This window comes from Athene noctua, chromosome Z (assembly GCF_965140245.1).
Source record: "Athene noctua chromosome Z, bAthNoc1.hap1.1, whole genome shotgun sequence".
Classification (NCBI taxonomy): domain Eukaryota; kingdom Metazoa; phylum Chordata; class Aves; order Strigiformes; family Strigidae; genus Athene; species Athene noctua.
This window is the reverse complement of record NC_134077.1, coordinates 73,518,973-73,533,459: the sequence shown is the minus strand read 5'-3', so window position 1 is coordinate 73,533,459 and position 14,487 is coordinate 73,518,973. Positions and strand designations below refer to the sequence as shown.

At 40.6% G+C, this 14,487-nt stretch overlaps 1 protein-coding gene across 1 annotated transcript in view; it reads left to right on the top strand.

Annotated features, from left to right (window-relative positions):
* Positions 1–946: 946 nt before the first annotated feature.
* ANKRD31 (ankyrin repeat domain 31) overlaps positions 947–14,487 on the top strand; it is a 67,023-nt gene continuing 53,482 nt past the window's right edge. The window contains 6 exon segments of the mRNA XM_074931189.1: positions 947–1,075; positions 1,956–2,011; positions 3,733–3,812; positions 7,089–7,135; positions 7,781–7,875; positions 8,876–8,920. Of these exon segments, the coding sequence (XP_074787290.1) occupies positions 972–1,075; positions 1,956–2,011; positions 3,733–3,812; positions 7,089–7,135; positions 7,781–7,875; positions 8,876–8,920 (427 nt within the window). The 5' untranslated portion in view covers positions 947–971.

Here is a 14,487-nt window from a genome sequence, read left to right as displayed (position 1 = left end):
GTATCTTGGTCTTTTTTCCACCCTTTTTCCATAGCAGTGGGTGATGATTATGATTTGTCAAGTACTAAAAATGCTGATTTTATCCAGTTCACTGGGAGAAGGGGTCACTACAGTTACATGGAATTTGCAGTCTGTGCAATATGACATCACATTTTCTGCCATCTAGTTATTGTATCTGTAGCTCTGGGGATGGCCTGCCTGCAGCCCAGCTTCACACTGCTGAGAGGCCACAGGAGTGGCACTATCCCTGCTGCTGCAGACACAGAAAGCAAAGCTGTGACAGAATGGGTCTGCCTGAGGAAGAAACTGCTGTGACTAACAGATGATTTCTGCGTTATGTAACAGGAATGCTACTGCAAACGCTGGGAAAATATTGGCAACTAATAACTCGGTTATCTCAAACACATTCCTGAACACATGGACCATTCATTGTGGTCAGGACAGCAGATAAAGTTAGCTGCTTAAATTTGGACATGGAAATAAATTAGGAAAAGGGAGCAATTCTAAACGACACGCGCTGGTCTGTATGAGTGTGTCAAGCGCTTTGTGGCTCTGCTGAATACATGCATGACAAGCCCAGAGCCAGGAGCCAAAACACTAGCCAGGAGGCACAAACCCCTGCTGAAGGTGTGGGGATGGCATCGCTGCCCCAAGCAGGCCAAGGCTGGTCACGTTGAGGGAGACCCGTCCCGATAACACTGAAGGGAGAGGTGCCTTTAACTTCTACCAGCTGCCACTTCAAGCCTACCCGGCTGCGCTTGCTGAGTACGAGCTTGTCTTTCCCTCGGCCTCGCCCGGCTGAGCGATGCCCCCCCGGGAGGGAACAAGGCGCCGCAGGGTTCAGGCCTCCACAAGATGGCCGCCGCCGCCGCTGACGGGAGCCGCGCGGCACGCTGCGGGGAGGGGCGGCCGCCGGCGGCGCCAGGGGGAGGGAAGGGAAGGGAAGGGGAGAGACGGGGAGCGGAGGTGCCATGGAGGAACCCGGCGGCGGCGAGAACAGCAGCAGCCGGGAGTCCGTGGTGGAGGGCTCTGAAACGGAGAGCGACGTGGAGGAAGAGGAGTTCCGGTGGAGGAGGTGGTAAGGGGCGTTGCTCGGGGCTGCGCGTACTTATGCGAGCGCGGCGGCAGGTCTGGCGCAGGGAAAAGCGAGGGGCTTGTGGTGGCGGGCTGAGGGTGCCGCTCCCAGGCCGCCCAGAGGAGAGGGAGGCTGCCGGGCTGCCCAACTCTGGGTTTGATCTCAGGCTACACTAGCCACACACAGGAGCTGTCCCTTCTGCATCTGACATCCTGTGGTGCAAACCAGCTCTTCTTGGTACTTCACAAATGTGAATTTTTAGGGGGTTTTGAAGTATTTCTGCCCCCCTCCCCCCGCCCCCTTCAGACCAGTTTTGTATGCCCTTAGACTCAGTAGTTCTCAGCTCTGCAAATGTCCCCATTTATTTTACATACACCTTGTGGGTTTCTGAGTTTGTGCCTCCGGACCCTCCTGAATAATGTTTTAGTCAGCGGAAATGAAACGTACCGGAAGCCAACTCAGAGAAAAATGAAAATACTATTAAATATGATTGCTGCTGATGTTACTTCTCCACATCTTTAACGTGATACAATTTTCATGACAGTATCTCTTGTATCCGTAAGACATGACGAAGAATTGAAACTACCAAGCAGCAGCACTTCTTTGTATTGGCGTTGTGGCCCAGTGCTGCTTGGAAATATGTAAACCGGTGATACGTTTCCTTACTTAAGGTTTTCTAAGCAGAATATCAGGTATATCCTCACAGTTTGGGCGTCATTTACTGTTGGTGTTGGGGTTAGCGGTGTGCTCACCCAGTGTACAGTTAGCAGTCTCCTGCTAAGATGGGTGCTCTTGGCTGCCCTCAACTGCCCTTTGAGTTTATAGGACTGAAAAGCAGAGCATGCAACTGTTTAATAGACCTTTTTATTATTTTGGAAAGGTTGCCTTTTCTTAATAATGACGTGGCTTTAACTACTGACATAAGAATTACTGAAGGTAGGACAGATTCTTTTTTTATTCTGCATTGGTTTTTTTTTCTGTGAACTGTTCCTGTGGATGTTGCCTGAGTCCATGTTAATTAAACTTTAGTGGTGCATGAAGTTCATTCTTATGAACTGTGCTCTCTTATTATGTCCATAGTTTTTATTTAATATTTTAGAAGAATGCTCAGCGCATTTTTAGTATCTGGAAAATAGATTTGCTCTTAATTTCTTCATTCTTTGTGTGTTCTATAACTGAGAATTCCTGGCTTGTGAAGTGTTTAATCTATATGTAAGGATACCCTTTTTATTTAGATATGTGTGTTGTGCCTGAGCAGAATAAAATAAATGGAATATAAACACATAATAGACATATAAATGGCATCTATGCACATAATAGTCATATGTAACTATAGTTACATATTGTATTTAAAAAAAACACGTTTAATTTGTTAAAATATCCATTCTCTTTAACATACAAAATTTGGGTGGGGATATTTTAAGTGCATTATTTTAATTGTATTATTAAATTACTTTAAATATAAATGCACGCACACTCATTTAAAGCCTTAAAATCTTCCCTAGTAACTCCTTTAGAGCAGGTTGCATGAGCAGGTGTGTTGCAGTTACATAATAGTTTTACTGGTACCTCGTTGACTTTTTTATATAATCCATTTGACTTGCCTCCTGTACGTTTTATTCCACCAGTGCAGAGCTTGCCTGTTATTTAATTGACACAGGGTGTTCTAAATGTTATTCCAGAATTTTTGTCTTTTTGCCCATTCAGAGACCTGAATAGACTGTCGTTTTTTATCGGTCAGCCCTGACTTAATACAAATTTTATTCACAGATCACTGAAATCTGCAAAAACTTTTTCTATGGCTGTGATTTCCTGATGCTGAACACTTTTTCATAGTTGCTCAGTAGTTTTCTCTGAGGAAAGAAGCATCATCCCATTTTGAATTTACCTGTGGTTATCCACTGGAATTAAAACCTGGCAATGTTAAACATACATGGTTCATTTCACTGATTGTTCAGTTTGTGGACTGGGGATTTTTCTGAGGTTGAGTGGGGTTTTTTGTTTGTTTCTTAAATGTAATAGTTTATGGTATTTTTAGCATTCTGCTTGTGGCATTTTATATTTGGTAAATTTGAATTAGTATTTCATTATTTAGGTATTTGTGCATACTTGTATAGTAGCAATTTGGTGATGAGGTATGTAACATAAAGATTAATTTAATGGGTAACATTTTAGTTTTGCAACCTAAAGGTTCAACCTGAAGGGTTTCTCTTTTTTTTTTTTTCTTTTTTTTTTTTTTTTTCTTTTCCAGAGGGAACTTTTCTTTTGTGTAGTCTTGAAACAAAGTATTCCATATAAGAGTGCAGGTATTTTTAGTCACATGGGTCAGGCAGCTTACCAAAATTGCAGTTGTTAGTTTAAAAAATAAAAGAGTTAATCTCTAGTATGAACTCAAGGAGGGTTTCAGAACATTAGGTAAAATGAATTTTCCCCCTAGCTGGTTTTACTAATTTCTGACCTCTCATATATTGTAGTTTCAAAATCTAGTTAGATAGACTGCTTAACTTCTTAAGTCCGTGTATCAGAAGCTTTGATACATTTACCTCAGTTACTGAGTTAGAAATTTACAGAGTTATGGAAAGTTATGTAGAAATTAAGGTAATCAAAACTTCCTTTAATTACTGTATTTTTTTCTTCTGTTCATATTTTTTTCCTAGGAGCTTGCTCTCCAGAAATCTGTTTTATACAGAAATTTTATGACCACACATACAGTGAGAAGGAAGAGCAGATAAATCCAGTAAGTATAGAAATGATAGGGTTTCTGCTACACATATCTGTTAATTATTAATACACTCACTGAGCCTCCCATTCTTTATGTGCAAAAGAGCCTGGTGGCTTGCATCTGAAATGAATTTTATGGCAAGACGGTTCACGTGTGTAAGCACATTCTCTCCAGGGATGTCTCAAAGTCTCTTCTCTGGTCTTTCATGAGGGTATAACCTTTCAAATGAGGAACAAGCCTATGGTGAAGATGAAGAAGTTGTGGAGCACAGACTATGTGTTCCCTTCAGGAGCTGAAAGATAAGAATCTGGGTTAACCATACCAGAATACACCCTCAGTTGCTCATTATGAGATTAGCTGTAATCCAAAGGCTGGACAATTGTTTCTTTAAAAAGAAAGAGATAATAATCTGAAGTGCAGAATAAAATATCTGCTTTCGTGGTGATGGGGTAATTATTCTACTTTATGGAGTAGCTAGTCCGTAAACTTCTGTTTAGTTGAGCAATTGGGTTTCCACCTGCATATGACATGCTCATGAAACGATTGGAAACAGTTTTCTACTCTTTAACTGAGATTATTTTAAACCTGTGACTGTTACACTGTCTAACGCTGTGGAGTTACTAGTCTAAAGACTACTGTCTATGTATATTATTCCAGTGTAAGAGGGGTTTTTAAGAGAACTAAACTGCTTCCTAGATGACAAAAACTATATTGAAAAAAAGACACTCCTACTGAAGTGAATGTTTTTACAGAGCATTATAGAATTGCACATAAATTTGTTTCAACTGACAGTGCGGGTAATAGTGAACAAAATAGGAAAGATGCTGTTACTTCAAAGCCTTTTTTCCATAAGTTTATTTTGCTGCTTGTATGCCCCAGGGTTGTGCTGACTGAAGTTTGTCATGGTTTTTTAAGGATAGAGGGAACGAGGGAAGTGCCCATTTACTCTCTCCCTTTCTCCTCTGAGAGCTGATCTAACTATCTGCTGCCTAACTAAGTCTTTGGCTTCATGGCTCTCACCAGAGTAGCCAGTCTGCAATCACAGCAGGGTATTCTTCCAAGTATAAGGACAAACCTCCTGTCCAAAAAAGAGGAAGTCATGAAAGCACAGAAGCCTAATACTTTTCACCAGATTGTTTGGGTAACTCTCACTTTTTTTTTTTTTTTTTTGTGTGCGAAACCTGTATAGCATGCCACTGTCAGCTTGGTCATGCACAGCATGGGGACAGGGTAAAATTTAAAATCTTTTTTGAATGCTCTCAGGAACATTTTTGCCCTATCATCCTTGATACCTGCATGTGTAGATTGCACCTGTGTGTCTCTTCAGCCAGTCTGAGCACCAACATGAAATGTGCTTACATAGAAGCTTTCCTCTACCGTGTTCTCAGAAATGATCCTATGTGAATACAGCATCTTGATGTGTTGTGATATGAGAGTTGTACAGCCAGGAGTGGCTATGAATTTTTTCAGATAATGTTCCAGTTGTTCAGAAGAGTCTTGGCTTTCTTTGTACTTCAGGTGGGTGGGGGGAGGCTTGGAATATGCTGTCCTATCTTTGATTCTACCATGCAAGAGATTGTAAGTAAGACTTCTCTTCCACCAGAGATGCAGTAGATATACAGACAGATTTTGTGGGATTCAGGTTTTTTCAAACTGACAAGTCGTTTCCATTAACAGCCTATTCCATGTCCTGTTCAGGCAGGCCTCATGATGGTAAGTTTGTGCTTTAACCTTTTTCAGGCTTTTTTCCTTTGCCCAGTTTGGAAAAGTGCACATAAAATTGTTAGCTTTTAAGCATTAGGCTTTGTTTTGAACACATCCAGAGTGCCCCCAGGTAGTTGGCTGTATAAGTAAGCGCTCAAAAGAGAAAAAAACGTTAGAATTTTGCAGGAATTTCCTTACCAAAAGCAAGAGAGCAAGACAAAAGGCTGTTCCCTGTACTTGGAGTCAGTGGCCACACATACTATTTCTGTAACTTTTATGATTTGAAAAGACCTCTCAACCAATCAGCAATATTTTGCTTAGAACCTATTTTTTTAGCAGACAAAACAAGTCCTCCTTTTTCTGAGATATAATAGTAGTTCATTGAGCTTTAATCATCTTATCTGAGGAATGTTAGCCAGTCAAAGAGGTTTAGTAGTTGTTCTGCTATCCTCCTGACCTCACTTGATTCTGGATAATGTTCTGTGTAAATACCCAGGATGATTTGTACAAAGGGTGTATTAGAAGAGTCAGTAACTTTCTGCTAACTATCTCATCACCATATTTTGAAACTATATCAATCAATAATTGTGCACAAACTGTTTCTAAAGAATCTATTCTGTTCCAGGGAGCGTTTTAGCAGTACTTCCTACTAGGCAGTCTCCACCTGTTGCTCTTCAGGTCGTTGCTAAAATGGTTGTTCTTACTGTGTTGCTAATACCTTGTACAAGCCAAGTAAGTCATCCCTTGGTGTCCACACCAAGATGTTCTTCCCAGAGTTTTTCTAGTGCTGTGAATGTTCTCCACTGTATGTCAGTGATTTGTTGAAAATTTCACCAGTATACTGATAGTCCACTAGTAATCCCCAGTTTTCAGCTCATCTGGAAGAGAACAGTTCTGTAGTTTACTTGCCTATCGTAATTATTCCTAGGTTGCTTTAGGCTTTACACAAAGGTTCTTTTTTCCATACTAGATATCTTTCCCTTACATACAGTCAAAGGCACAAAAAACCGACCTAAGCTCCTTTTACTAAAGAGTTTGAATTTAGCTCCTGCTCTGACATTAGCTTTCTCCTTACCCACTTGCCCTTTCCTCTGTCTGCAAGTGGCAGCCCTGCCACTTTGAGTTTGTTGATGTGCAGGTCTTGCCAGCTGAGTTCCTTAATTCTGCCTTTTCTGGGAATATTGAAGGTTGTGTGTTAAACTCCACAGTCTCTGGAGCAGCACTCTGTCTTATTTAATGAAGGTAGGGAAGTTGAAATACAAATACGTGATGTTTTGGTCTTTTGATGTATAAAACCCCTGAAGTTTAAAGCAATCATATCTTACTTGTGTATTTTCCTTCTAGGTGAGCGTTGTCTTTCATAGTCTTGGTTTATTTTTCAACATTTTTCTCAAATAGCACCAAGTAAGAAAAAGATTTAAGAGGAATGGCTTTTGTATCTTATTAGTAATGTATGTAAAGATGAGATCTAAAAATTATGTTTCCCAACTCAGTTACGGAAGGAAGAATGTAAGCATGTAATAAAGCTGAGAAAATAAATAATGAAGTACATTCTTCACTAACTTGTCAATTTTTTTTTTCATTCAGACACCTCAAGAGGCATACGTATCTGACCAGTCTCAGTCTCTGCTGCAGTGAGTATAGTACATCACACAGTAATTCTAGTCAGGCGTACTGTGATTAAACAATTCTGTTATATCTCCATTTGTATGCTATTTTATTCTCAGTGTTCTGTTGTGAAGCAGTTTTGTTCTTTGCTTAGTGAAAGATCTGTATGTCAGAGGTAATTCTCTATCTGTTATGTGTCAAACTGTACCTGTATTTGTTTTTATTGATGATCCTACCTTTAGTGGTATAAAAGCATAAGCAACAGGACTGACAGTAAACTACTCAGGAAAAACCATTAGACAAATAAACAAAAATTTGTAATAAATAATATTGGATATTTTATTCTCAGAAGCTATGGAAATATTTCAGTAGAAGATGGGTTTATAATCGAAATACAGAAAGAAGTAATAAAAAATAAGAAGGGACATTTTTTCCCCTCAAGAGAATGAGTGTACAAACTTAGCTAGGTCCAGTAGGAAATCTGGAAGTCTTAGTTACTGCATGTCTTTGTAAAGCGAAGTATGCCTCTAAAATAATTGCAGGTGTTTCCGCAAATAATTGTAAGTACAAAACTGCATAAATAAACTCAAAGTATCACAGATATTTTCTTAAATTGAGCAGATTACAATTCTTTCTGAATAAGAATTTTTTATTGTATTACTTAATTTTAGGGGTTGGATAAAGTGTCTGTCACTTACTGAAGATACTTCTAAGCCTGGTTTTTCACTAAATGCTGCAGTAGAGGGACAGCAAAATAATTCTGTAGGTATGTTGTATTTTGTACAAAACTGATCATTGCTCTAGAAGTGGCAAAATCATTTGAGAAGCTGCAGATTAGTGTCCATGTAGGTTTATTTAGCATCTCACTGGCCTTTATAACAGTTTTTTAGTTTTTATAGTTGTTTTGGACTTCAAGTTATGTTTTTGTAAGTATTCGGCTAAGATTGTTTGAAGAAATAACTGTTTTCCCAAGCCACTGGTGTATTTCCTGCTTAAAATTATTTCATTGCTGTGAAACTTTTTGATGAGTTACAGGCTGCATAGTACTCAAGTGTCCTATGGATATGTGAGGTAAGCATGGATGTAGCAGTCTTTGAGGGTTCCTGCATGCTTCCTGATAACATATCCAAGAATCAAAAGCACCTTTAAGAATCAAAAACAGAAATGCTACTGGTCATTCTCCAGATACGTCTGTCACCTGCTGCTACTTCAGTTGTACTTCCATTCCTCTCTGCTCCCAGCAGTGCAGGACTGCCCCATCTGTTTTGCTGTCTCCCTGTTGGAGCTAATTTTTGCTAACACAGTAGAAAACCATTCACCTTATTTCTGATTAAGAAATTCCCAGGGAGTCACATGGTTGTCAAAACACGGTGGTGGGAGCAGAGGAGTGGGGCCAGCCCTTTCCAGAGACAGTAAATTATTGTATTGTTTTAGCTGTATTGTCTAATTGTGTTGTAATTGCAGAGGACGGGGTTAGGTCTCACCCTGTGGAGTGGGTGGCGATTCCATCTGCTGATAGTCTTTGGAAACATAGGCCTCTAAATCACAGTGAAGAAATGTGACAAAATAGCTCTGGAATATAATTTGGTGACTAACAGAGCCTAACTGGAAACCTTCTTGTCAGTTCCACTTAGGGAGCATGACTATGGTAAATCCTAAGGTTTGGAACTTAAGCTTTAATCAGGAAATGAGGCCATTTTATTAGAGATGATGAGAACTTTCAGAAATGGAAAATACAACTGACACGTTTATGTTTCTAAATTTAGATACCGAATTGAACGGATTTCAGAAAGATTCAGAAGAAAAGGTTAGTGTATTTTTACAACTGTGACTGTATATAAAATATAATTTAATTTGAGAATATTTTACTGAAAAATACCTGGTTCCTTCATTTTGAAAAGCAGGCACATAACTGTTGAAACTGACACTGAGCACATTAGGTGAAAACAACTTGAGAGGTAATCTTTACTTCCTGCTTTTTGGGTAGGAACTGCAGTCGTTAAGCTTGCAGGGCACAAGGGTAGAAGCATAGCAGTAACAGTGAAGTAAGAAAGATGTCACCATGACATGGAATCTGTAAGAGCTGTTACTTAAGCTAAAGTAGTGAAGACTTTTAATAGCTTAAAATATGGTTTCCACCACTGACAGTTACAGGAGAGGCATTAGGAAGGTCTTTGAGGAGGAACAGAGCATCTGTAACTGTCCTTCTGCTTGGCAGTGATGATTTACTTGTGGCCAAAACCAGGTAGTACCAGTGTCTTTGATACATCTCTTTGGTAATCCTAAAGCTGCTCATGAGTGACTGGTTTCACTGCTGATGAGGTAAAAGTGAGGGAATAGCTTTGGAGCTACCTTGTTCTGCTTCTGTCAGCTCCTTTCTCAGCCATACTGAATCGGAGATGGTTCCACTCCAGTGTGAGCCTATCTGCTTGGGTGTTGCAGGGTACTACCGGTTTTCTTTGACATGTGTTTCTGCAACTTTCTTTAGGCCAACACTAGCACTTGTTTGACCCCCATCATGAAGCAAGTTTTGGGGAACAACTGTCAGATGCTATTAAGTTTTTTTTAGTTGGCTTAGTTTTCAGCCAGGTTATCTTTTCAGTCCAGCTCCCCAGAAGACTGGGTGAGTGCCAGTGCAGCGCAAAAGAGGATGTGGAAGTGCTCAGCTGAAGGCAAGTGGAAGGACAGGGACTGTACCAACACTTATTTAGATAAGCTTGATGTAATCAGGAGGTTACGAATGTAGCTCACAAATAATACTATTTTAGTAATTACCTGCTTGCAAGCATTGCTTTTGCACATAAAAGAAAGAAAACCTTCGAGCGAGGAACGAATTCCCTGATAGCTTCCAGAAAACACAGTAGAAAAAATTCAAAAATATATCCATGCGAACCATCCAACACAGAAATATCTTGAGCAAGAGTTGGAGGTTCTGCAACCACCAACATAAACATCTGGTGGTCAGATGTTCCCTTGTTTCCTCTCCACTTGTCATCTCCCCTTTCCCCTTCCAGACTCCCTCCATTCTTGCTTTTTAGTCAGTGAAGTCCAAGCAGTAGTGAAGGACTTGAATAGATTTCTCTCCAGTTGGCAGAGGAAGTGCTGACAGCATTTCATGAAGGGCTGCGTGGCTTTTGCCTCTGTATCATCTCTTTATATGCTGTTGTCAGCAGCCATGATGTTACTTATGTGTGCTCTGCTACCTCTGCATTGTTACTTCCTTCTGTTGCTAGAAGCACAACGCCCAGTTCGTGCTTTTTGATTTCTAGTCTCGGTTCATCCCTGACCCATTCATTGCTTTCAGGTCTATGCGTGCTGGACAAAGAGACTGTTGCTGAAGTTTGCTCTGTTGCTGTTTCTGCAGCAAAAAGTAACTGCAGTTACCAACTCCTATTGCAATGTCATGGACAGTTTTGAGGATTTCTGCAGCACTAGTGACATCAGTTGAATGGGTCCTAGAGAAACAAGAGGATCTTACTAAGTACATGTAATGCTTGCTGCCATCTGCAGCTTCTTGGGAAACCTCACATTAACTTACAGCAGGATACCAGTTAGAGCAGGGACTCTTAACCTTTCCTTCACCATGGATTTCCTTTAAATACCTTTTGTGGCTGTGTACCACCAAGACTTAATTCAAGATTGAAAGCACTAGACTGCATCAAATATTTATTTCAATTTTCTCATGAAGGGTCTTCAAATTTGTAGAGAAGGGGAAAAAAGTTAATCTGTTAGTGCACACACTCATAATATCTTTAATTGCCATGATTCCATATGGATTTAAAATAATAGCATCAATACTCTTCTTGCTCAAATGGCCCATTTTCTGGTATTTTAACATGCTAATTCCAAACTTGATGCCGATTTTTACATTAAAATTTGATGAAAAGTTATTGCAGGTCTTCTCACCTCCACCCTTGTTTGTTTGTGTTCAGTCACCATATATTTTTGTTTACGGGTCCCAGGCCACCACTTGGAGGAACAGACTTCAGCCCCATTGTGGCCCTAAAGAGGGCCCTTGGATTAAGAAAATGTCTTTAAGAGAAAAACAGCCTAGTTAAAGTGGGACCTACCAACCATACTAGCACTGAATATACTAGTGTGTCAGGGCAGGTATAGGAGGGACTTGAGTAGGAAAGAAGCATTGAGGGGAGGAGCCTGTGGGAAAAGGAGGTGCAGTGCTTGCTGTGGCCAAACCCAGTGGTTCTGGGCCGGACATTCCCCACCCCTGCTTTAAGCCTTTGTGGTTATGACATCATGGCCACCCAGCGGTCTGCAGACCACAGGTTGAGAACCACTGACATTCCAGTGTGGAGCAGTTTATATCAGTATGCACTGTAATCATCTGCTGAAATAACCTGCTTAATGCAGAAGCCATAGCATTATGACTGTTCCGTCTAGTCTCATAGATTGTACCCATGAATAAAGTTAGAATTCCATATAGATGAGTTTTACTTCCATTTTTTCAGGAAGTCTGATTAAGGTTATTGTTAGAGAAAAAAACACTACTTGCTAAAATTCACCAAAGACAAATTTGAGACCAGTATGGCAAATTGTTCATGTAGCAAATATGGTTGATTATATGGTCAAGCATCCCTTATGTCAGAATAAAGTAAAAAATGAAATCCCTGTGGCTATTCCTTTTTGAAAAAGATACAGCTACCAATATACAACTATAATGCCAAGTTTATTAAATGAAACATTCTTATTGTACAGCATTAGTTAAATAAAACAAAATGGAAATGCCTTGAAACAAAGATTACCTATGATTAATAGCCTCTGCAGAATAGGCAGGTTGAGTGCATTGAGAATATCTCCAGAGAAGATATTTTAGGAGCCTGGGATAAGAAGGTTGGGATTAGTTGCTCCAGTGAATTATACTTTTTGCATATTGGGTGATGTTGACACTGGCACAATCTGAGTGCTGCAGGAAGACCTTTTATGAGAGGAACCAATGGTTATCACAGGCTTCTGTGTACTGATTTGAAGAAAAGGCAGGACAGACACCTTGACAACCAGCAGTGAGTCACTGGGCATGTCAGTTTTGTGTGTTTATCCTTGAAAATACAAGAGGAGTTAATTAATTAGCATAATACCTGCATAGAAGTCCTGACACCATTAAATGAGTGTTGCTGAGTTTTCTTGATTTTGATGGTGTAGTAACTCTGATTTTTGTTGTGGTTAGTCTGTTAATTGTGAGGCCAGTACTGTTAATATCTTCATTAATGGCCTGGAATGGAACAGAATGCAACTTCAGCAAGTTCAGGAATGGTACTGGGTGGAGGATGTACTAGATAGTTGTGTTGCCATTCAGAGGGACCTGGACAGGTTGGAGAACTGGACAGAGAGGAATATCAGGTTCAACAGAGGAAAATTCAGAGTGCTGCATCTGGGGAAGAATAACCTCAGGCACCAGTACATGCTGGGGCCAACTGACTGGAAAGTAGCTCTGCAGAGAAGGACCTGGGGATCCTGGTGCACAGTAAGCTGGCCATGAGCCAGCAATATGCCCTTGTGGCAAAGAAGACAAACAGTATCCTGGGCTGCATTAGGAAATATGTTGCCAGCAAGTAGAGGGAGGTGATCCTCTACTCAGAACTGGTAAGGCCACATCTAGAGGAAGTCCAGTACAGGGCCACAAATGTGATTAAAGGACTGGTGCATCTGGTTCTGTAAGGCCTTTGACACAGTCCTCCACAATGTCCTTCTCTCTAAATTGAATAGAGATGGATCTGATGGGTGGATGAGGACACCAAGCTGACAGATGAAGATACCAGATGACAGCAAGCTGAGTGGTGCAGTTGATATGCCTGAAGAATGGGATGCCATCCTGAGGGGCCTGGACAAGCTTGAGAATTGGGCCTCTCTGAACCTTACAAGGTTCAGCAAGCCAAGTGCAAGGTCCTGCACTTGAGTTGGGGCAACCCCTGGTACCACCTTTGTTTCATTTCTCTGTCTACCTGCTTCCTCTGATGCAAGTTCCTGAATCAGCTGAGGCTGGAGTTGACTGTGGCCATGCTCAGCTGTTACCAGTGTGTACTTACTGGGTAAGATGGGTATACAGGACATTTTAGGCTGATGCAGGATTTTTTGCCTGGATTGAGGAGCACCATAATTTGGATTTGTACTGGGAATAATTGAGACATTATAGTGGGATTTAAATCGGGGCTTTCAAAATAGTGTACTCATGCTCAGTGGAAGAGATTTACAGATGCCATCAGATGACTGGCATTCAAACCCGAAGAAGAAATAGCAACTTCATGCTAAACAGACACCTTTTTCTCTTTGGCATTCTTCCATAGGAACCCCTTTTTAAAATGAGTTGTGTGAAGTATAGCTCTTCTGGTGGATGATGGACCTAAACCTGTATTTACCAAAGTGTTGATATTTTACGGCTGAACTGCTGACTGAGGGGGAATCCTGCTCCTCCTTTGAGTGAAACCTATGTGTATTCAGACTATATTTAGATACCAGACTGGGGTCCACAGGAGAGAGAACTCCCGGTTTTGGTTCAGTTCCCATCTGACTCAGCCTTGCTACTTCAGCAGCTCTGTTCCTTTTCAACAGACAATTGAAGGTACAGGGACCTTAGGCACTGGGGCTTCATGTGTCTTTATGGGTAAGTGGTGTAGGGAGAGGCGCTCGGAAGATCTTGCGATGTACGGGTACAATAGAGGCACATGAAAAGATCTCGCGATGCACGGAAAGGCGTATATAAAGCAGTTGCGCAGTTAATAAACCGAACAGATAGCATCCACCATATTGGCGTTTGTGCTTTCGTTCCCGCGAAGGTTAACCTCCTGCAAGGGTTAGCTGTGATCTGAATGCTGCATTTCTGTGGCTTAGCAGATGGAAAAAGACAGCTAATGCCTTACCACAACAAAGTGGTACCTGAGAATGGGTTTTAGTGAGGGAAGGTTTTGACTTTTAGTGTACGTTCTGCAGATTTTAATTACTTGTAGAGCAAGTCCCACAGGATTTTGCTAGCAGAAATGAGTGCTAAAGAATTTTATGTAGCTATAGTTGGATGGGGGTTTTGTGAACACCAGTCACATTTAAGTGTTGGATTTCAGTTGGCATTTGGGTTTTTAGGATCTTTTAATAAATTAATCATTTATGCCTGTCTGATCCTTTTCCATTAATAGAAATAGAAAGAGCAAGTTTCACGTGCTCTTCAATAAATGCACCAAGCCTTTCTCTTAGTAAATTTGTAATATACATACACACTGTTTATACCACAGTTATTCAAGTATAGAAAGTTGTGCTAGTGGGTTTTTTTCCAGTTGTTTAAAGTCTGCACAAATTAGAGAAGTGGTCTATAAAGAAACTGTAATTTAGTATAGCAAAGTAAGAAGTAGTTGGTACTTACAAAGGCACAATA